General features: G+C 45.0%; 1 protein-coding gene across 2 annotated transcripts in view; it reads left to right on the top strand.

Annotated features, from left to right (window-relative positions):
- ntrk3b (neurotrophic tyrosine kinase, receptor, type 3b) overlaps positions 1-14,319 on the top strand; it is a 127,775-nt gene extending 113,456 nt beyond the window's left edge. For both annotated transcript variants that reach the window (XM_031587037.2, XM_031587038.2), the window contains exons 14-17: positions 13-185; positions 3,012-3,255; positions 10,260-10,418; positions 12,610-14,319. In XM_031587037.2, the coding sequence (XP_031442897.1) occupies positions 13-185; positions 3,012-3,255; positions 10,260-10,418; positions 12,610-12,795 (762 nt within the window). In that variant the 3' untranslated portion in view covers positions 12,796-14,319. The remainder of the gene's footprint in view (positions 1-12; positions 186-3,011; positions 3,256-10,259; positions 10,419-12,609) is intronic.
- The last annotated feature ends 9,485 nt before the right edge of the window (positions 14,320-23,804 follow it).

A 23,804-nucleotide genomic window follows, 5' to 3' on the forward strand; every position in this document is an offset into this window, starting at 1 on the left:
TATCTTCTCTAGACCCTGAAAGACCCGACTCTGGCGGCCAGGAAGGATTTCCAGAGGGAGGCGGAGCTTCTGACTAACCTCCAGCACGAGCACATCGTGAAGTTTTTCGGCGTGTGTGTGGACGGGGACCCTCTCATCATGGTGTTCGAGTACATGAAGCACGGAGACCTCAACAAGTTCCTCAGGTGTGTGTGTGTGTGTGCGTGTGTATATTCGTGTGTATGTACATACATGTATTTTTATGTGCATACATATGTGTGGGCCAGTGCTAAAAGGCCGGCACTAAAAATCTCAACAATCTGAGCCAAGATTGAAAGCCAATACTAAAATGATGGTAATAGTGGGGGAGTTGGAAACACTCAATGCATGCATGTCCTTAATGAACTGAACGTATAGAGGAAGGGTACATAAAGCCCAGACAGCTGAAGCCAGCCACAAGTGTGTGTGTGTGTGTGTGTGTGTGTGTGTGTGTGTGTGTGTGTGTGTGTGTGTGTGTGTGTGTTTGGCTGTGGTACATGGTGCATGGAGATCTCAACAAGTTTCGTAGGTAGCAGTGGGGGCCTCGCTGGGGGAGCGATCGATGGGGCTTCTGCCATAAAAATCGACCGGATCTCTGGCCCACTGTTCACATTTTCACTACTGTAGCTCTGATAGAGACAGAAAGGGACGGCGAGGGAGAGAGAGAGAGAGAGCGAGAGAGAGAGAGAGAGAGAGAGAGAGAGAGAGAGAGGGAGGGAGAGAGAGAGAGAAAAAGACAGGCACAGTGGGAGAGGAGTGAGGTAGAGATAGACAGAGTGTGAGACAGAGGAAGAGAAGAGAAGAACAGAATGCGAAAGGCAAAGGAGTGTGCGGAAAGAGAAAAAGGAAAAAGTAACAAGAGCAATGAGAGGGCTGTGGAGAGAGAGAGAGGGACCGGGAAAGAGAGGGGCAGAGAGAGAGAGAGGGAGAGAGGGAGAGGGAGAGGGGTGGAGGGGGGAAGAATGAGCCAGAGAGACAGATGGATGGGCAGAGATATGGGAAAAAAGAGAGGGGATGAAAAGAGAGACAGGAATAGAGAAAGAGAATAGAGAGGGATGAATAGAGAAATAGAATAGAGAGAGATGAATGCAGGGATGGGCAGAGAAATGAGGAGAGAAAAACAGGGATATGGAAAAAGACAGGGAGAACTATGGAGAGAGTGGGAGCAAAAGAAAGGGATTTGAGGAGGAGGAGCGAGAAAAGAGAGAATAAGGGAGAGCAAGAAAGGGGTATTAGGATAGGACTGAGGGAGATAGAAGGGGAAAAAAGAGGGTTTGGGAAAGGAGTGTGTGAGAGAGAGAAAGAGAGAAAGAAAGAGAGAGTGATGGGCTGAGAGAGATGAAGAGAAAAAGAGAGGGACTGGTTAGCTGAGTGCTACCGCTGTGGTCTGTTTTGACTGGTGTGGTGTTTGGTCAGAGGATTACTGCACCTCCTTCCCCTGAAGAGCCTGGAGAGACAACAAGGGAAGAAGAAGAGTGGGAAGAGAGGGAGAGAGAGAGAGAGAGAGAGAGAGAGGGAGAAAAAAGCTGCTGCTTGAGTAGACTCTGTTTTGACTGAAGTCTGTTGTTTAGTCTGAGAGGTTATTCCACCTCATTCCTGTGAAGAGGCTCAGGGCACAGAGAGAGAGAGAGAATGGGAGAGAGAGAGAGAGAGAGAGAGAGAGAGAGACTGATCTCTGCAGGGTACACAACAGCTCCTCCCGACAGCCTCTCCTCCCGTCTCCAAAGCTACGCTGCAGAAAGAGAGAGAGAGAGACAGACAGACAGAGAGAGAAAGAGAAAGAGAGGTGTTCAGATATCAATATCCCTCAATAATGACTGCAGGCTGCCCAGACTCCCCCCCCCCCCCCCCTTGCCACAAATACATTCTGCAGAAAGAGAGGAAGAGAGAGAGATAGAGAGAGAGAGGTGATCAGATATCAAAGGGCAACCTGTCATTTGTACACTGTGTGCTGTCTGTGTCTTAGACGCATGGTAATTAACGGTTGATTGTCTGTGGCACGTTGTGTCGGGTTGCCAGATACAGCAAGACTTTGCCTGATTGAGTGTTGAATGTTAGGCCTCCCTGTTGATTTTTCCGCTGATTTCTGTCGATGAATCATTCGGAATTCAAGTGATGTAATTCTCTCAGAAAACCCTGCAATCAGACCCCAGTTGATGGCTTCAAAGAATTTCTTCGAGCTTTGGTCACAGATTTCCGTTAATCGGCAAGCATGTGACGTGCGATTTGAATGAAACACATCTGCGAGGAGAGATCACTTAAAAACAACAAGATGGTGTGCACTTTACATGCAAATAGGCTTCTAGTTTCTCTCCCATGATCCCTCTCTGCCCTCACCTCTATCTCTCTCTCTCTCGCTCTCTCTCTCTCTCTCTCTCTCTCTCTCTGTCTCTCTCTCTCCCACCCTCATTTTGTTTGATTGTTATTGCTCCAGTGCTGTGAGGAGACGTGGCCTTTTTGCTCCATATTAATGTCGCAGGCAGTAAACTCAAGCACATCCAAACAGCCATCTTATGCAAACTCAGATGCAATCAGGAGCAACAAATTCATTCCTCTCAAACACGGAGGGCAGCGTGGTACTTCCACCCCCCCCCCCCCCCCCTCATTTCTTGATGTAGAAAAGCACTCTGTAAGAGTTATATATGGCCACATACAAACCTGGCAAAAATGACAAGCTTTTAAAGTGTAATCCTGAAACACACGCTCTCCAAGTGTAATGTGAAATAGATTGTCATGTCAAGGGTTTCAACTCAAATAAACATTCTGAACATTGTGTTATTTTCTTAGCTATAATACAGAGTTATTATTACACTTTATTTATTTTTTTAACTAAAATAGCAATTCACTGACACTGACAAGAATTAAATGAAATATTTTAAGTATTAAATAAAATGTATCTAAACAGGGTTGAAATAAACCCTATTTGGCTTAATTTTACACTGTAAGAAAATCTAGACTGTGTAGCTGACTCATGTGTCTGGTCTGGCCTGCAGAGCTCACGGTCCTGATGCGATGATCCTGGTTGACGGGCAGCCCATGCAGAGCAACGGGGATCTGGGGCTATCCCAGATGCTCCATGTCGCCTCCCAGATCTCCGCGGGGATGGTCTACCTGGCTACCCAGCACTTCGTGCACCGTGACCTGGCCACACGCAACTGCCTGGTGGGTAACGGCCTGCTGGTCAAGATCGGAGACTTCGGCATGTCCAGGGACATCTACAGCAGCGACTACTACAGGGTACGTAACCTGGACAAGAAGACATTACTACAGAATCTAGACATATCCACTACAGGGTTAGAGTGCTTTACAGGAAACCTTTCAAGAGAGGAAGAGAACTCTGCCAGACGAATGACCTAAACAGTAAGTGACAACAACAGTTAAGACTAGAAAGGTTAGAGAGAGATGTCTACAAGAAGAGATGACCTCAGGCTTAGATGCCACAATATGAATAAATACTACTGGAAAAGAGAGACCTAGAGGAAATACGTATTAGTCTACTGCAGAGAAAGAGACACCCACAGGAACGATTAATATGCATCTACAGGGACAGTTACTACAGGGTAAGGGTACACCCCTACACTAAGTTATTTCCAGTGTTCTTCAGAATCAGCTGTGTCATGAGAGTGTAAACGTCTGTGGTCATGTGCTCATATTTTGTTCAGATTTTATGCACTGCAGTTCATACAAGAGCGCTTAAAAATGCAAGACGAAGTACGCTCAGAATCCCCACCCCCAAAATATCCAAGGTAAAACCCTACAAATCAGGAAGTGTTGCTATGGTTGCATGGCGTCATCTCATCCCTGCACTGGATGAGAAACCACACTCAGCAGTTTGTATAGTAGAGTGACATGATAGCAAAGGTGCGTTCAAATGAGCAAACATAGGCAAATGTTTGCGAACATTTTCAAACAGTTTTTCATTTGCCACATGCAGACTGTATGAGGAGGTAGTTCTCAGCAAACATACATGACGCTGGACTAATGGTTATGCTTTGAATCAAACAGCTTGGAATGTTTACCCAAAAACGTTAAAATTTAAAAGTTCAAAGTTCAAAGAAAACTGGAACGTACTCCTCTGTTTGCGACATGATAGCAGTTCCCACTTTAAATAGACTGGCCCTATCTGCCATTTCCTTCTTATTTCAAACTGCCTAAGGCGCTGTGTGCTTAATTAATTAATTACTACAGCGCCCCTCTTGTATAAGTCAGTGTTGATACAAGATGTACTTTCGTTTAGGGTCGTGTGTAGTTTTTAGGTTAGTTTTACTAGTGCGTAACAGTATGAGAGGTTTATTGTGTTAAGACCGATTATTGTTCAACCTGTCTACTGTGTACATAATAGCCATGGGTTACTTCAAATGAAGCACGTCCATGCACCCTTTGCTTAATTGGTGACATGAGACTGGAGAAGTCAAGACTGGTTGGCTTAAATGAAAATATTCTATCTGAATTCAACATGTCAAGATAAGGCATGAACAGGACTAAAAGCTTAGATATGTAAAGCACTAATTGCTTCTTACTTACTGATAGGGGATCTAAAGCATTGATTATTGCTGGCTAAGACATGAGCCCCACCCCCAATGAGTCCCACACTTAAAAGATATCTATATATCTATATTGCTATAATTACACACTTATACTACGTACTGCAACACGTTAAGATATCTACATCACTGAATAGCTTTGAGAAAGGCGTCTATTTAGCAGACATGATCAGAGATCTTTAATGAATTCAGTAGCTCAGGGTCAGGCATTTTAAGCAGTGATCACTACATTTTTAAACGTTTAAAAGCCAGATTAGTACAGCAGAACTTTAACAGCAGAACTGACTGCACCATGATAGCCGCTGTAAGACCAGCAATGAAGGGTAAGGTTTCCCTGCTTCTGACTGAAGACAACTAATCCATTAATTTATCTATTCATACCCACTAGCCACTGTTACAGGGAAACATGTACTGTAGCACTGCTAATGCTGGATGTTATACGCTGCCTAGATGGTAAATGCTGAAGATGCTAAGATGGAGGTTAGCTTCAGGATGTGTTGTGTGTATTGTGTTCTGTACCTGGAGAGGATGTACAAGTTTTAGTCGTAATAAGAGTATAAAAATCTTATGGAAGAGTATAAAGAGCTGTAAAGGTGGTAGTGAAAATAAGGGCTCTTGTTGTAGTAGTAAGAGTTATAGCTTACTGTGGGAAAGAGCATAAAGTCTTTAGAGAGTGTTGTCAGTATGTTACAACCTGGTTCAAAAAGCCTCATCCTGGCAGCCTTGGAGAGCTGTGGTAGAGATAAAAAAGAACTAAAATGGCTGGGACATTGAGGTGGCCAGCCTGTAGAATCAAGACACTCGAGTGGCCATAAACAGGTCTCCAGCATCTTCCCCTTGTAAAGTGATGATTGTTAAATGGCTTTATCGTGTAAAAATATATGTATTTGAAGGGTGTCACCACATAATTCACATGGAAAGATATTATCTGTACTAAAACTGGGAAAGGATTGTAATGTTTTCACGCCCAAAAACAGAACACAATAGAAAGGGGCACAATATTATATATCTCACTGGATCAACAGTTTGCCTTTTGGGCAGACAAAAACAGACAGAGCTGTGTTGGTGTGAATAGTAATCCTATCATGTGTGTATGAATTATTTATAACTCTGAATGACTCACATAAGTAAGCCCGCTTTTAGCCAGCCTGCTGCTGAAGTGTGACCTGTTCACAGACACGGACACGGTAATGCAGAACGCAAAGACCACCCCAAACTGTCCCAGAGGTGTACATATCAGTTGCAGTTTTTCCAAATATTTAGTGTCACTTGTAACATTAACATTTAAGTCAGGCATCAGATGTATGCCGTATGTGCATGCCCACATCGTACTCTTATCATGCTGTTTTTCCTTCAACTGTAAAATGGATGAAATACACATTGTTATCGTCTTGGCGATAGAACCACGGGGAGAGAAAAAAGCATGAGGAAGAAGGAGTGTGTGTGTGTGTGTGTGTGAGTGAGAGAGTGAAAGAGAAAGATGAATGAGAAGTGTGTGTGTGTGTGTGTGTGTGTGTGTGTGTGTGTGTGTGAGCGAGAGAGTGATAGAGAAAGATGAATGGGAAGTGTGTGTATGTGTGTGAGCGAGAGAGTGATAGAGTAAGATGAATGAGGAGTGTGTGTGTGTGAGTGTGTGTGTGTGTGTGTATTTTTATTGAAAGTTTTCACTCCAGATGGCAGTGGTGCTACTCCAGGCTGGCTCCTGTCGGGGCCGATAGCATCAATGGCCGCGGTGCATTCAGGGCTATTGACAGAGCTGAGAGATTAGGAGATCATAACTGCATTGGACACATTCTGCCTGCTGAGTGATTCTAAATGGGAGACGGTGCCAAGTATCCTACACACTTCTCAAGACACTCAGGAGTCAGTCCCATTCTATTCTATTCCATTCTATTCCATTCTATTCCATCCTCTCATAACGATGTTTACTCTCCTCTGCGGACGCCAAGTACACACTATCCCTCTCTCTCTCTCTCTCTCTCTCTCTCTCTCTCTCTCTCTCTGTCTCTCATACACACACTCTCACCGTTTAATACTTTCTCTTTCAGCCTCTTTCGCTCTTATTATTTTGCTGTTTATCTCTCTCTCCTTCACTATAACTGATTGTCACTCTCTCTCTTTCACTATAGCTGTTTATCACTCTATCTCTCTCTCTTTCACTATCACTGTTTATCTCTCCCTTTTGCTTCATGTCCCTGTTTACACAATCTCTTTCTCTTTTTTGTGTGTCCCACAGTCCCTCTTGCTCATTTCCTATCACTCCCTTCTACAATGGCTATCTCTATCTCTTTCTCTCTCTCTCTCTCTCTCTCTCTCTCTGTCTTTCGCTCTCTTTTTGTCATTTTCTCTTGCACTCTCTGTATCTCTCCAACTCCCAGAGGGACAGGAGGATAGAGGAGATGTTCGTCCAGCTGTCCTCATCAGAAAACAAACAAACCAAAAGCGGACTTGGCCTCCCCCCCCCCACCCCCCTCCCTATCTCCCTCCAACACAATGCTTTGTTGGCTTTCATCACTTTCACATCTGTAAACAACTCTGATTGCCACGTTTGCCGCAAGCAAAGCCAGGTTCGCAGTGGCAGAAGTTCTTGCGGGCACAACTCTATGACCCCGTAACGCTATTATCCCGAATTCCACACCACCACCACCACCACCGCCGCATTCTAAATCACCACCTCACCCCCCTGCGTGATCACTCCTGGGCGGGAGGGCTTGCCCCGACACTCTTATAGCCGTGTTCAAACGGCCGACATTACACCGTCTGCTCTCCGCCTTGCATCCCTACCATGCCATCCAGGCAGCTGTTCTCCATTATAAATACGTGTCTGAAGCGGGCAGGGTGAGCAAACTGCAGAGGCTCGTAAATGGGCAGTTTGGAGCACTCAGCGTGGATTAAACACTTCTAAAGAGGGCTGCCATGGCGACGGTCGTCAAGCTCTATCCGTCGCCGTGGTTTTTATGAGATTGTTGTTAACTGGGTGATGTCACGATGTAAGCTTCTTCGAGAAAAGTCTTTGTGAGCGGAAAAGCCTGTGAAGCGCGATCAGACCAATCAGCTTGCAGGCTGCAACCCCTTAAAAACCCCGCAAAACAGTTTGCCAGGCGGCCAGAGTTTGGCCTGTAATCCATTTTCTCCCATGGTGCACTGCTTTCGCCGCTGTTAATCCCAACGTTTGCCGCCCGGGCGGGACGGCAGTGCGGAGGTAATCCACTTTGCACTCCGAAGACACACCACGCCACTGTCTGCCCCCGTCGCCCCACGCCACGGTCTGCCCCTGTCGCAACGCACAAAAGCACCAAAGATTGGGACATCGTGAGCGGAAAAGAAATATGGAGGCGACAGCAGCAGAAGTGATTTCTCTCTCTATCTCTCTCTCTCTCTCTCTCTCTCTTTCCTCTTCTCTTCTTTTGCCCGCCTTGTGCCCTTATCAATTTTCCACTGTGCTAATTGCCCTGGCCTTGCCTCAAAGCCCAAGGTGATGGTGAAATTGTTTATGAGGCTGTGTGGCCAATTTTAATTTCTCCCCTTATAAAGGATAGTGGATCATTTGCATTCAGGCACACAGGGATATTGGGTGCCTTAGATAGGTCATTTATACTAACTGGAACTCAATTAATTTGTTTAATCGTTTTAAACCTTCACATGGGAGGACATAAATATATATAAATATCCCGCCGAGCCATCCACATCTAGACAGCGGAAAGAGCAGCTTCTGATGCTATTAGACATAATGGCATGTTCAGAAATCCTCCCCACTTAAATATAGAACTTGGGTTGGCAATTAAGGCAGATACTCCAAATGCATCTTCATTGAAGTTATTGATCGGGGCTGAGGCCAGGGTGTGGACCATCAAGGAAAATAAACCAGGTTGTGTACCACCAAAGCATCGATTCAACTTGGTTTAGAATTGTACTGAGAGTATTTTGTGTGCATGTGTGTTTGTGTGTGTGTGTGTGTGTGTGTGTGTTGTTTTTGTGTATGTGTGTGTGTTTGTGTGTGTGTGTGTGTGTGTGCATGTGCGTTTGTGTGTATGTGTGTGTATCTGTATGTGTGTGTTTGTGTGTGTGTGAGTGTGTGTGTGTGTGTGTGTGTGTGTGTGTGTGTGTGTGTGTATGTATGTATATATATATATATGTGTGTGTGGGTGTGTGTGTGTGTGTGTGTGTTAGTGTGTGTGTGCGTGTGTGTGTCAATATCTTGACCTGACGTGAACCATCATCAGCATAATGAAGTCCATAATGAGCTCCAAGACAGTGATCCCAGGACAATGGGGTCCAACAGTCCAGACAACTTCTTCAAAACAGCCAAGACCTTTTCCTCCCCGCTGCTCTCATAGTTGCTATTAAGGCAGTGCAATTGACATGAATAGGAGATAGATTTGGAAATAAACTATCTTAATAAGTGGAGTGTTCACATGATTAATGTCTGATTGTTTAATCGATTAATTTTGCGCTGCAGAGAATTTGGAGCGGAGTCCATTAAGGCAACAGCATGTTTTTAACGATGTCAGACGTCTGGCGATAGATCATTTCACAGTCGACGCCATCACAGCGACACATCACTCATCGATTCCTCACTTCCTCACAGCAATTTAGGATTTGAGAACTAGGCTGGCCAGCAAAATATACTTAAAGGCGTCTGAGGAAGACAGTTTCTCTGTTAAAGTTAGGAACAGATAGTTCTGAAATAAAACACTGACTGGACACTTTCCGGATTGGAGCTTGAACTTTCTACATGGCAAATTGTGCTTGGCTGGCACAAACATTGTGTTCTGCTGCAATTGTCACTGTTGCCCTAACATGAAGACCTTATTTCCCTGCGATCGTTCTGTCGGTTGCAATGTATTTAAGAAGCGCTCAAACAGAAGTTCTGTGTAAAGAGTTAGTATTTCTCTGAATGTCTTATTTAAGGCAAGAGTTGCATGTCTTTTCTTTAACTGAAAGGTTTATTTTTAGCACGTGTGTGTAGAACGAGGGGACTGAGGCCACAGTAAACAGCTTACGCCACAATACGTCAACGTTTGCTTCAGCACAAAGCCTCCCAAGCAAAAGTCCACTTTGTGTGTGTGTGTGTGTGTGTGTGTGTGTGTGTGTGTGTGTGTGTGTGTGTGTGTGTGTGTGTGTGTGTGTGTGTGTGTGTGTGTGCTTTTCCATTCCCCCATGCTGATAATTTGCAACATCCTGATGGCCAACATACTTGGATTCTGTTTCCTCTTTTAGTATTTCCGCCACACTTCAGTCTCGTATAAATTGAGGACCTCTATAATGTTGTCACAGACACTGATAGTCAAGACAGAAAGAGGACTGCATCTTGATTTGTGAGTCCAAACGAGAGAAATTCTGTCTCCCTCTGAGTTCCTCTCAGTTCAACTGAAGGGTGAGCTGTCAGAGCTCGTTACTTCATTACCCTGATGCTCCAGTGAACACTGGTGGGTGTATTTAATCAGAAATGTCAGAGCATGAAATCACAAAGTTCATCTACTAACCAAGAGAGATTACAAATATACGGAAGAGACTGATGACTGATGTTGTACAGACTGTGAAAAACATTCCGACATTTTCATCTCAATCGTCACATAAATTGAAAGAATCTTCTCCTTAAATCCTTAAATAAGACATCTGCTATTGTGTAGTGTCATTTAGTTAGGGCAGAAATAGTTCCAGAATGCTGTGAGCTAATGTCTAAACTGCTTCCAGGTCGGAGGTCACACCATGCTGCCCATTCGCTGGATGCCCCCGGAGAGCATCATGTACAGGAAGTTCACCACAGAGAGCGACGTGTGGAGCTTCGGGGTCATCATGTGGGAGATCTTCACCTACGGGAAGCAGCCCTGGTTTCAGCTGGGCAACAACGAGGTGGGTGAGGGATGGGGGGGGTGTGGGGCGGCGGGTGATGGGGGGGTGAGAATGTGTGTGGTGTTGGGTGGAGTTTTGTGTAAGTGTTCCTGTGTGGTGTTATGGAGGTATTATATAGACACTCCAATGTATTTCAATGGCTGATACTGTGCCATAGAAACCCTTCAGGCCAGAAATGACAAAACTGACCATAGACTGTAGTTTCACTTCATGGTGCTCAGTTTTGACCTATGACCTATGAAGAGCCAATCCTCTCCAAAAGCTCTACACTGGTATGATTTAAACCAGCTAATGTGCAACACATTTCTTGGCACCAAAATAGCTGAAGCTAACCGGCTGAAGCTAACCCTCTATAGCCTGACCCTCTGCCAAGGCAGGGTAGGGGGGCGTTGAGGGGGGGTGTTGGAGATGTAGCAGCCTGCTATGCTGTACTGACTACATGGCGCCCGAATGGGAGAGCCATATGTTCTCTTCAAATGCATAGAAAATGCATAGGAAAGGCATACATAATGAATAAATGCCTTTCATTATCGCTTCAGGTAGCTGAAGAGGGGTTGGGAAAAGGGCATAGCTGTGTGCACTTCCAGCATTTATACATTTATAACCTCTCCATTCACACCACACACACACACCACACACACACACACACACACACACACACACACACACACACACACACACACACACACACACACACACACACACACACACACACACACACACACACACACACACACACACACACACACATATACACATTCACATACACACACACACAAGCACACACACACCCACACACACACACAGAGAAGTGCAGGATTCTTGACTGTGAGGCTTTAACATGAGAATGAGATAAGAGAGGGCCTTGGGGGAGGAGAACAATGGGGTCGGCCTCCTCTCATCCCCTCCTCTGCTGTTCATGCCACCATCACTTACTCTCCTCACGCCCTGCTTGCTCCTCTGTGTGCCTCCAGTACTCCTCGCTGGGTATAATAAGCCCATGACTGCGCCTCCCTGTCATGTTTCTGCACATGACTTACTCCCCTCCCCACATCTCCTCACACCTCCCTGCACCACCTCTCCCCTCCCAGCGTGAAGCAGCCAGAGGTAGAGTTGGCATCAGGAGCCATTAGGCTGTCTCACACACACACACACACACACACACACACACACACACACACACACACACACACACACACACACACACACACACAAACACACACAAACACACGCACACACACACACACACACACACACACAGGAGGGGAGGTAGCGCTAGCATTAGGTGGTATCAGGCTATTAGCCTCTCGCTTCAGCTCACACAGGAGAGGAAGGTGAGAGGCACGCCAAGGTCAGAGGGGTGGGATTATTATTAGCATTTGGCTCCTGCTGTCTGTGGGACGGAGCTGGGGCGGCTATGGCTCAGCTACGGCCCAGATCCAGGCAGCAGTCTGCAGCCACGTGGGTCGAGTCCTACTCTACCCCTCGCTATGAAACCCATATAGGTGCTAGCTGTAGGATCCTGAGATAAAGTCAATCGATTATCAATCGATAAAGCGAGATGGGGTTCTCACCGCTGCCAAGTCTGTGCCAGAACTGGGCCAGATGTGAGCCTGATTCCACCCGGCAGCAGCAGTCAGCAGTCAGCAGCCTCATGGGGTTTCTGTGGAGAGGGTAGATATGAGGAAGCGTGTGAGGCAGTGCATGCATTCAGTCTGCAGCAGAGCATCTGCATTGGCACACCTGCAGAGTGGCTGAGTGCCCCATAAGGAGCCTCCAGAGCGCTGGGAGCTAATAGCTGCTAATGAGTTTGAGCAGGTTACAGAGTGCCTGTGGGAAGACGTCTGTCCCCCTGAGAGAAGCTAACCTGTGTCTGGCTCCTCCACTCCTCTCTTCTTATCTCACCCTCTTGTCCTTTCTCTCCTTTCCTCCCCTCCTCCCTCTCTCCTCTCCTCCTCTCTCTCCTCTCCTCTCCTCCTCCCTCTCTCCTCTTCTCCTCAACTCTCTTTCCTCTCCTCCTCTCTCTCCTTTCCTCTCCTCCTCCCTTTCTCCTCCTCCTCTCTCTCCTCTCCTGTCCTCCTCCCTCTCTCCTCTTCTTCTCTTCTGTCTTTCCTCTCCTCCTCTGCCCCTCTTTTCTCTCTCTCTCTCTCTCCTCCTCCCCCCACTTCTCCTCTCCTCTCCCCCCTGGCAGGTCATTGAATGCATCACTCAAGGTCGCGTGCTGGAGAGGCCGCGGGTGTGTCCCAAGGAGGTCTACGACGTGATGCTGGGCTGCTGGCAGCGAGAACCGCAGCAGCGGCTCAACATCAAAGAGATCGGGAACATCCTGTTCGCCCTGGGCAAAGCCACGCCCGTCTACATGGACATCCTGGGCTAGTAGCGGCGCGAGGACGGAGACGTGGGGACACAGAGACACACGCGCCCGTGTCCGTGTCCGTGTCCACGCGCGTGCCAACTCAATCCAGGAATAACCAAACAAACCTTACTGCTCCACTGTACAAACATCGACATGCTGGGGACGGACTCAAGTGCCTGCTACTTTTCTTTTCGATACACTGGACAAAACTATTTAAAGACAAAAACAGATACAAAAAAAAATGAATAAAAAATAGTTTTACATTTTGTTTACTCTCATACAATACAGTGTACAAAGCTATTCTACAAACAAAGACAAAAAACAAAACTTTTTTTCTCTTTAAAAGCTGAGACAAATTATATAAGGATATGGAAAGGTAATGTAACCAGCTGGTCTTTACAACCAGTTGTTTGTAGGTTGGCAACAACACGTATGAAGAGTAAGATTTCCAGTGTTTGATTTTATAAATATATATAAATATATTATATATATTTTTATTTATTTCGTGTTTTTCGGAGGTATGGATTTCTGCTGTGTCTGATGCTAAGACCCCGACCCCGACCCCTTTTTAAGAAGAGTGCTAATAGCTGTTAGTCGGGGATTCCAGAGGAAAGCCTTACTACGATCTGATTGGCCCAAACCAGGCTGCCAGGGAGCTAGACTTTTTTACTTAAGCTGAATTGATACGTCACAAGTCCTAGCAAGAGGGGAGGACCTTCAATCAGTTAAAAATATACAAACATATATATTTTACTTGTACTTGATTGTACATACTGTAAATTTATATAGGTGTCAAACTATGTTAACTTATTTTTTCCTACCTAGGGCATTTTAGTTGGTTTTTGGCTATATCGTAGGTTAATACTATAAAACTACTCTAAATGTGTGAGTTCAGGAGGGTGTTTGTGTCATGTTATTGTTCATTTTAGCGCTTCAGTCTGAGCAGAGCAGTGTGAAGAAGACCGCCACCACAGGTGTTGCGTCTGCAGCTAAAAAACGAGAAACATTTGGAGAGGCTCCACCAGTGAGCACGTGGAGTATACTGTATGTAAAACAGTGTTTCTCAGTGTTGTTCATCATCTCCCACCACTGTATCGCACATGGCAGTCCAGTAACTGGCAATGATGAGTGCTGCAATCGCTTTTCGCGCCCCAGAGGGGCGATCGCAGAGATGTGTACTGTGGATGTTTTTATGGGACTCACACACAATGCCGTCCCCCTACAGCTCCGGTGCGTGGAGAGTGCCGCGTCATCGCCATGGTTACGCCACAGTGCGGCCCAATCAAAGTGTTTGTTGTTGCGAGGCTGCCATCACGTCAGCGCTCATACAGGCGCAATTTCTTCTCAAAAACTTTACTTCCCAAAACCTTTCAGAATGTTTTTTTTTTCTTTTCTTTTTTTTACATGTTTATGTTCATTTGTACTTTGTTTTTTTTGGCTACTTGCAATATCAGAAACATTTGCAAAGAATATAAACTGTATAGGACATTACAATGTATGTATAGACAAATGTGTGAAATAAAGACATCTGGCTTAAACAAGTCACCTGTTGTTTACTCTCGTGAGTGTTTCTGATGCTTCTGATGCTAATTGGGGCATTTCAGCTCCAGTTCTTGTTTCAAGGTCTGCTAAATAAGCAAAGCAGAATGTGTTTCCTGTCTCTCTGTGTCAATACAATGGCGTTTACAACAAACCTTTATCACACACCTAATACTGAAGACATGCTCTTTTGTGCATGGTACTCTGATATAACTAAGCAGCCACACATTGCAAGGGGAGCGTTTTTATAATCTACATGACATGGTCATGCATTAATAAACCATACCAGTAAACAGCCTAACGACCGCCACACGGTTATATATGGATAAACTACATTAATAATGAATGTATTTAAGAGTATGAGCATATGTGTTGGAGCACAGTATGTGCTAGAGTTGATGTGTGTAGAAAGGGTTTGTTGAGGTTATAGCAGGTTTAATTAGAGATTTTGTTTTGAATATGAATTATGTTGTGAAGTGCAAAGTTTGGTTGGGGGGAGTTAGGGTCTGCTGGTGTGGTTGCTTGTAGAATCCTGTGGTGTGACTGACTTGTATATTCTGGTGGTACACGTAAAGCACAATAATAGTTAGGGAGGATACCCAAGATACTCAAAAACCCCAAATAGCAGGGCTCCATGTGCAGGACTGTATGCATGTGTGTGTTTAGATCAATGTGTGTGTGTGTTTAGATCAATGAGTGTGTGTGTTTAGATGTGTGTTAGAATATATGTGTAAAGATAGGAAGTAAGAGTGAGGTGTGAGTAAAGTTAGCGTGTGAGTATTTTCTAGGGGTGTGTTTGCTCTGTGGATATGCCTCGGTACCTCTGATGTCATTTAATTTAATGTTATTTTGGAGGTCACTACCAGGGACTAATGTGTGTGTGTGTGTGTGTGTGTGTGTGTGTGTGTGTGTGTGTGTGTGTGTGTGTGTGTGTGTGTGTGAGAGAGAGTGTCACCCAGGAAAAGCAGGCCTCCAGAGAGTTTTATCGTATGGCCTCAGCTTCCAGCTGCTTTCTCTTTCTCTCTCCCTCTCTCTCTCTCTCTCCAGTGCCTGCCAACAGCTGCCAGCCTCCCCCAGCACTGCCCGGCCCTTGAAGGTGGGCACTGTTTGCTTGAAATCCATTTGCCCCCCACACGCTGTTGCCAAGGCGAGTGGAACCTCTAGGATACTGCCCCTATCCTTTACTAGAAAAAAATGAAAATCTCACACCCAGTTTCACAGTTCCACAATTCCACAGTTGACCTTTTGTAAAAAGTCCCACCACCCTAGTTACTGTTGCTATGGCCTTCAAGCTTTTCAGAACCTTCACTTTTCTTTTGTGTGGGAACTACCTGCAAAAACACACAAAAAGCACTGTATAACCAGAGAAAATCAGTGATGTATTGTGGAATAATCATTCATTCTTAATATCATCCTGTGCATGGCAGAGGGGTTACACTATGTGCAGTACAGAAGTGGAGGGATACACTTAAAATATTAAAATGACCACTGAAGGGGACACAACTATAACTGAGCTGGGAAGAGCGCACAGGTCTCCATCAAAGAACGCTAAACCCCATCAACTCACCCTAAAACACAAGACACAATCAACCTTCAATTCTTAACAATTGCTAACAAGTGTTTACCTGTAAGACACTTTTCCTAAACTCTTCTTGACACCACAACACACCTACATCCAAATGTAGCCAATTAGCCAAATCGTTAATTTGCTGCTCAAAAACACATTTTGTTCGTTAAATACAAAGTCTACATTTCAAAATACAAAAAAACTTTCTCTACATACACTCTCTACCAAAACATGTCAAACCCAAGTTAATCTTTTAAAACACAGCACATGTTCTCTATCCAAGAGGAATGTATAGTCAATCATGGCACAACAACTTTCAAAATACTAACAGAACAGTTGATGACATTAAAAAACTGCATGACTTTTCATGTTTCAGTTCTATGGGTACCTGCATACAATGGACAAAATTAAAATCCAGTTTCCTTTTACTGTGAACCACTCTACATTTTTGGTGGCGTGTCAAATGTGCAACACACCCTTTAAAAGTCGGCTTTACTTTATTGAATGAACAGTAGAAAATGTAACTTCAGATTGGAGAAAAGGATGTAAGGATGTTTTTGTAAAAAAAAAATTGTTAAAGGTTTTTGTTTGTTGTTGTTGTTGTTTCTTTTGATGGATTAGGCTGGCTATCGGGTCTGTGTAATCCATCACTCCTCTTGAGTTTTGGGCTTGGGGAAGGAGAAGAAGAGTAACTCACTTTCATACTTGAGGGATACTTGCTATCTACACACTTCTCCAGGCGTCTACCTGGTTTTTGGAATGGAAAGAACAGTATATTATTCTCTAGTCTGTCTAAGTACCTGATATACATGTTCCATAACTACATCCTTTCACCACTTCAACAATTACTTTAAAGTTGATGGAGATACGGTGATGCCAAATGTTTGTTGGACAAAAAAAAAATGGCGGATGACAACAGAGCTGATAGCGGGCCTATAATATCAGCTTTTTGAATGGTCAGATTGCCTGTCAATCAAATTTCTGATTGTCTGTCTGTCCCGAAGGCTTTCCCAGAGCTGATGGCCTGACTTTCCGCTGTGGAACTCCAGAACTGTCTTTGTGACATTCCGGAACTTTGTGACGGGTCACTCCAGGCCTTTTTTGTGTGTGAGAGTGTGTGTGTTTGTTTTTTCTTGTTTTGTGTGGGAGAAGGGAATGGGAGGGTAGAATAGCTTAAGCCGTATATCGCTGATATGATTGCCTGCCTCGATTATCGGCGACTGTCTGGCGGGGTTTGTTATCTTGGCAGATGGCAGGGTGTTAGTGAGTTGTATCTGTGCAGCCGGTTTGGTGTTTACAGAGATGACACTGAGATACACCATTTCCCCCCCCCACCCCCTCTCTCCTCACCCAGGCAGTACATGGGTGGGCCATCGATAAATAATTACCACAAAACAAGAGGGATGTTATCTGGGACTGTCTGGGCCATTTCAATGGAGAATGGAAAATCACTGCCCTTTTCTGTGCTCATCACAGTAAATATGGATATGAAGTCTGTCCACTGTGAATGCCAAAAATTCAAATTGCTTGAAAAAAATCTCTCTCTGTGTCTCTTTCTCTTTCTCTCTCTCTCTCTTTCTCTCTCTCTCTCTCGCTACCTCTCTGAGGATTATGCATTGCATGTTTCCACAAGGTCAGCGCCATTACATGCTGTCAAGGTCATTGTTGTCTCGCCATTTTAGTTCATGTGCGGATGGATGTTCATGTATTTACTGGGAAATAGGTTGAGTAACGCCTCTCTCCACAAACAGAGCGGGAGATAGCATCGGTACAGCACTTTTTGCCCATTTCTGATTTATCCAGGAAAGGTTGAGGATAAGGGAAAAAAACAGACGTGCAAAATCTTGTGATTCCACGTGGGACATCGTAGAGGCCCAATCTTCGATCCTGTCAGTTTGTGTGGACGTCCAGATTAACCTCATCGCTCTGGGTCCCCTTAGGAGACCTCATTAGTATGCTGGAGAAGGCTGGCATGGTTTGGTGAGGGGGGGAGGGTGCACCTCCCTGCTTCCTCTCTCCCAGGATGACAGTTTGTGGTTTGTGGTATTTTTGAGGTTCGTTAGGGGGGTGTGTGGGGGGGGATGTTGTGTGTGTGTGTGTGTGTAAGGGGCAGGATGTGGTGCATCTCTTCCAGGGTCATGACGGAGATGAGTACTGTTGTGGAATACCAGAACATTCTACACTTCCGACCAACTCAACACCTAAAATGTCTGGAAACCTGGCAGAAAGCAATGTGGTGTGTGTGTGTTTGTGTGTGTGTGTATGTGTGTTTGTGTGTGTGTGTGTGTGTGTGTGTGTGTGTGTGTGTGTGTGTGTGTTTGTGTGTGTGCATGTCCATTCTATTTTTTCAACATACTATTGGTGTGTCAACTCAACTCCACTCATCAGAAAAGAGAGAATGATTGACAGTCCCATCTGTCTTCTGTGTCAGTGTGTGCAGATCTTTTCCTCGAACAGGAAAACATTTCCTTCTCCTTATTCTGTTACACCTTTTTCCATTTGTTCAATAATGTACTCTTTACCAGTCTGTGCAGAATTGTTTCTAAACACCTTTTCCATCAACCTGAAGGTGTTCATCAAACAGTCAAATGATTGACAGATCAAGGCCTGAGCCGCGCCGGAGCAGGGCCACATCTGGGCCGCATCTGGGCTGCATCTGCCATCCTTTTTCAGTCTGTGCAGAGCTGTTTCAGAAGGTGCACATCTAACCAGGAAATGATTGACAGGACTACACCGGATCGAAAAGCAGCGGCCATCTTGCACTTTTTCATATCCCTGTCCAGGCTCCATCAGAGTGGATCAGGAATGCTTGCTTCTCCCAACTTTGTGACGTATTTTCCCCATTTCCTCATTTGTCTATTCATTTATTGTAATTTAATAGATTCCAAACCTTCCAAACGGATCAGAACCCGACCTGACTTTCTGCCCTTGAGAAAAAGCTCTGTGGTGGTGAAGTTCATGGCGTTTCATTTTCAAATCTGATTTATTTATTTCTGTCTCCAGGAAGTCATCAACTTAGTGCTGACAAGTGGCAATGCTCCTCCTCTTTCTCTCTCTAACATATTCTTCCTCATCCTCTCTCTTCGTCCTCATTGGCTCTGTCTGTCTCTTTTCCTGTCTTTCTCATTATCTTTCTCTATACCTCTCATTTGATTTTCTCTTTCATCCTCGTTCTTCTTCTTTCTCCCTCCCTCCCTCCCTCCATCGCTCTCTCTCTCTCTCTCTCTCTCTCCCGTTAACTGAGACCAGTCTGAGTAGTTGTTTTCAGAGCGGTAATAACAACACCTCCGTTCTGGTGCCTTGGTGATCTATGTTTTATTAAACAGTAAGAAAAGAGAAAGAGATGTGCATAAAACATTATTACACTGTAGCTCCGCCGCTTCAGAGACGCAGATTCATTATTCAAACACACCAGAGCGCAGAAACACTGATCACAGCACAGTGGTTTTTGCTTTTCCTATAGCTTGCCAAACACAAAAGCAAATCTTCTGCAGACTGGGGCCCCACACTTCCACAGCGGCCATCAAAGGCCAGAACGTCTTCTGAATTGTCTCCCCTTCTGGCTGGCAATCCAGAGATGCAAATGGATAGCGACTCGCTCTGGCTGGGATCTGGCTGAGATGCGGTTCTGATCCGGGCCACTCTGGCGATGTCTTCCTGTTGATTACTCAGGAGAGGGGGGCAGCGATCGCGACAGTGACAGCTGAAAGTTAATGGGTCGGCTTGGCGTTCTGAGGTTGGAGATTTTCACACATAATCAAATCTGGACTGTAGCCTGTCATCTGGCAAACCAGTTTTTAACCCACACCCACACCTGCACCTTGATTGTGAATAAAGCAACTGTGCGACTATGGATCTGGAACTGCTTCAAATATTAACATTTACTGTCTAAGTTACTTTCTAAAGAACACATCACAATAGGAAATTCGACTAAGCTGTGAAATAAGAGTATGACAATGAGATCAGGTAAATCTGCAACAACACTGACTGATGATATTCCACACCAGCCCGTTGATCATGGTTTCACCATCATGGTTATATTCTGACTACTGAAATGGCCTCCTTATCCTGGTCTCATGATTCTCCTGAAATGCTGTTTTCTCCTTAGACATATATTTGTGTGTGTGTGTGTGCGCTCACGTGTGTATATATGTGTGTGTGCATACGTGTGTACATGTGTGTGTGTGTGTGTGTGTGTGTGTGTGTGTGTGTGTGTGTGTGTGTCCTAAGTCCAAAATCAGTGGAATGGAGAGTGCATTTATTTGCGTGTCCTTATGTAAGGCTTTTCAAAGGGTATCAAATATTCCCCCCGTGCTCTTAGAGGGATAAATATGGCTCTGTGGACATCCCTCTCAGCCGCAGATCCACTGTCACTGCCCTGTAAACAGCCCTGCACCTTCAGAGTGCTCAGTCCTGTCCTGAAGAACACTCTGTTATTAGCTGGACCAATGGCTCTAAGTGTCTCTTAGTCTCTGGTGAGCTTGCATCACTGAAGTTCACTTGTGTCTTGTCACATTGATTAAAAAAATATTTTGTAAAAAAAACATGGCATTTTCCCCCCTCACTCAAGTGGGTAATGTCATCTTAATTATTTTGTGTTAGTCACCTACGTGTTTGCCATTTGCTCAGCTGACGGTGAAATCATGCATCTTTTGTAAAATACGCGTGTTGCCATGGCGATAGCCTTTTGGTATTATCAAAACAACGAAGGCAAGACAAGAGTCATCCGGGCGACTGTGGCTCCCCCATCCCCTCGCCGAGATCACAATCAACCTTAGCGCTGAGCGCTAGCACCCGGGTGACTCAGCCCGGTGCTCCCTACCTCCCACTGTAATATGGAGACGGTTCAGGGAGGCGGTGCGGAGGGACGGAGCGAACCCTGCCGCAGCTTCAGGCCAAGCCCTCTCCGAGATCGCTTTAGATAAAGACGTTTAGACAGACATTTGGGAGGGGGAATGACATATTTTAGCTCCATTAAATTATACATCAGAACCGAAGAGATGTTCCCTACTTTTACTGCAGTGCTTCTACCCCCCCCCTTCCATCCCCTTCCATCCCCTATCTGTCTTTTGCATTACTTATTGAAGGGCAGTTACCTGAGGCTCCATTAGCAGTTTACACACAAAGTTATTTTTACCGCCCGTTATGTTCACACATAGCCTGACTGTGACAATAGGTGTGAGGTGTGTGTGTGTGTGTGAGGTGTGTATGCGTGTGGCATGCACCTATGTGTGTATGTGTGGTGTGTGAGTTTGTGTGTCTGTCAGTGTGAGGTGTGCGTGTGTGTGTCTGCTTATGAGATGCATGAGGTTGTGTGTTTTTGAGGTGTGTGTGTGTGTGTAAGAGATACATAAGTTTGTGTGTCTGTGCAGTGTCTGTGTCTTCTGCGTGTGTGTGAGGGGTGTGTGTGTGTGAGAGAGTTTGTGGGGGATGTGTGTGTGTATATGTGTGTGTGTAAGTACATGAGTTTGTGTGTCTGTGTTTGTGTGTGACAAGGCTGCTCTTCTGAAAATGTGTTCTCTCTTCCTCTCCCTCATGTCCTATTCTGTATCCCCAGACACACTGCAAGAGGACAATAAATAGACGGAGATTGGTCCTCATCTGCCCCTCATCTACCCCTCACCTGCCCCTCATCCTCATCTGCCCCCCATCTGCCCCTCATCTACCCCTCATCCTCATCTACTCCTCATCTACCCCTTGTCTGCCCCTCATCCATCTAGCCCTGCTTTGCTGCTTTCTGCAGACACTCTCCATAAATGTCTGTTTACTGCAGTTATTTTATTGTTGTTTTAGTCAGATTTGCAGTTATTTTAGAATTAGCTCACACACATACCACTTGGGTTAATGCTTAATTGAGTGTTGTTGTTGTTTTTTTACTGAATAATGCTTCCCAGTTTGTTTAAGTGTTGTGGCACTCTAAATAAGCCCATTGTTTCTGTCTTTAATTCCTGTTTCCCAGCCCTGAATAGAAGCACGGTCTAGCCTCTGTAGCCTACTGCTGGCAAAGGCACTCTGCTAATTACCTCGCTGCCTGGCAGGACAAACCACAAGAACACGAGCAGTGAGGAAAGCTATTTTCCAAGTTTTCATAGTATTTCGTATGGTTTTAGGACCATAGAGGCAGCCGGATGGTGATTGGTCCTTTTAGCTTGTGCCTGACTGCTATTAGCCCCTGAATGTGTTATTGTGACAGATGTGTTTTTATTTGTTATCTGCATTCAGGTAATGAAAGTAATTTGGCATATAGAGTGTCTTGAACAAGTTTAATGTTTAGAACAAATGTAGTGTTTGCACATATTGACTTAATTAAGGTAAGAAGCCTTAAAAAAAAAAAAAAAAAAGAACCATTGTCGAATAAGCCGACCCTCACAATTAAGTGGCATTAAACTCGTTTATTGGTTAGGGTTTCCTTGAACACTCCATCATATGGTAGACATAATCATGTCATCCGCCCCGAAAATGAATGGCAGTGTTGGAAACCTGCCATAACATTTTTATGCCACAGCTACGCTAAGCTTGCACTGGAGGATTCAAGTAAAAGGTTGTGTATTAAAATGTACTTAAGATTTTCATTAAAGATAGATTGGATATCAAATGTGGTAGGTGAATAGAATAATCCTTGTGTTGCTTTTGCTATTTTAATCTCTTTACTAACTTTACTAGCCTTGTTTCTGCCACAGAGTTGAAAGTGAAGTTAAAATTGAGTTCAACTCGGTATCTAAAGCTTGACGCAGGGCCAGAGATTATTTATTTTTCAAAGGCACAGAAGCCAACGGTATGAGTCAGGACAGCGTGGGGAGAGGGTGTGTGTGTGTGTGTGTGTGTGTGTGTGTGTGTGTAGGGACAGGGAATAGCAGGCAGGATGCTTCTTCTCCCTCTCTCTGCTCTGTGAGATTCAAATACTTCATCCCTTTTTTCTTCTCCTCTGCTGGGAACTGGGGATTTCCATCCTCTAAACTTTGATCTCCATCTTGCTCTCCCTCTCTCCCTCTTCCTCCCCTGCTCCCCTTCTCTCCTCCTTTCCTTCTCTCCTTCTCTCCCCCTCTCCCTCTCGGCAGGGTATGAGGGGATGCCCCCCCCCCCCTTCTTCTCTAGGCAGGGGATGCTTTGGTGCTCTGTGTAATGCACACTCCCCTCCACTGATTTGGGAAAGAGGATCAAGACCAGGCTGCTGAGAATCAGGGGAAGCTCGGGCAGCCCAACAGGTGAACTCATGCAGGGGAGTGGAGTAGGTGCACGGTCCCAGGGCGACAGACTCGCGCCAAGCTTTCCTCGAAAAATAACTTCTTTTTTTTTCTGTCAGGGGAAAAGGAGGAGAATGCAGAACTGAGATGAGAGAGACCCTGGAGATGAGGACTTCTCCGTGGAGACGGTGGCATCTTCTCTTCTGATGCTCGCTGGACTAGAACAGAGATTTCTTCGGTTCATTAGTTTTAATAAGATCAAATGGGTACTTCGTACAGGCCCTCTAGGAGATCTTCAGTGGTTTATATACAACATCAGAATAAAACAAGAAACACACTTCAATTGATGGCCTCTTGTTAAAAAAAAGAGAAAATAAAAGACGATTCTAAAAAAAGCACCTTTCCCAGCACACTCTCTACCTGTGTACTTTCCATGAATTCTTCATGCTGCATGGTGCAGGCCATTCGTCTCTTAATGTTTAATTAGATGGGATTTCTATTTCATTTTAATCCTCATTTGAGGTTAAAGACCCTGTTGGCGACGGCATGAATAAGGGATGCTCCTAAAAGGCCCTGGATACATGCTTTTGGCATAAAAGAGGAATGTACTATTTATGGGCAGCGAAAAGTTTTAAAAGTGCAAAGTTTCCGGTTGAGAACAGACCTGAGGGCTGCAAAAGGGGAGCTAAGCTATCTCACAGATTCCACAGATAAGGAAGAATCTGACCTGTCTTAGGATA

This window comes from Clupea harengus, chromosome 20, assembly GCF_900700415.2.
Source record: "Clupea harengus chromosome 20, Ch_v2.0.2, whole genome shotgun sequence".
In the NCBI taxonomy this organism is placed as follows: Eukaryota; Metazoa; Chordata; class Actinopteri; order Clupeiformes; family Clupeidae; genus Clupea; species Clupea harengus.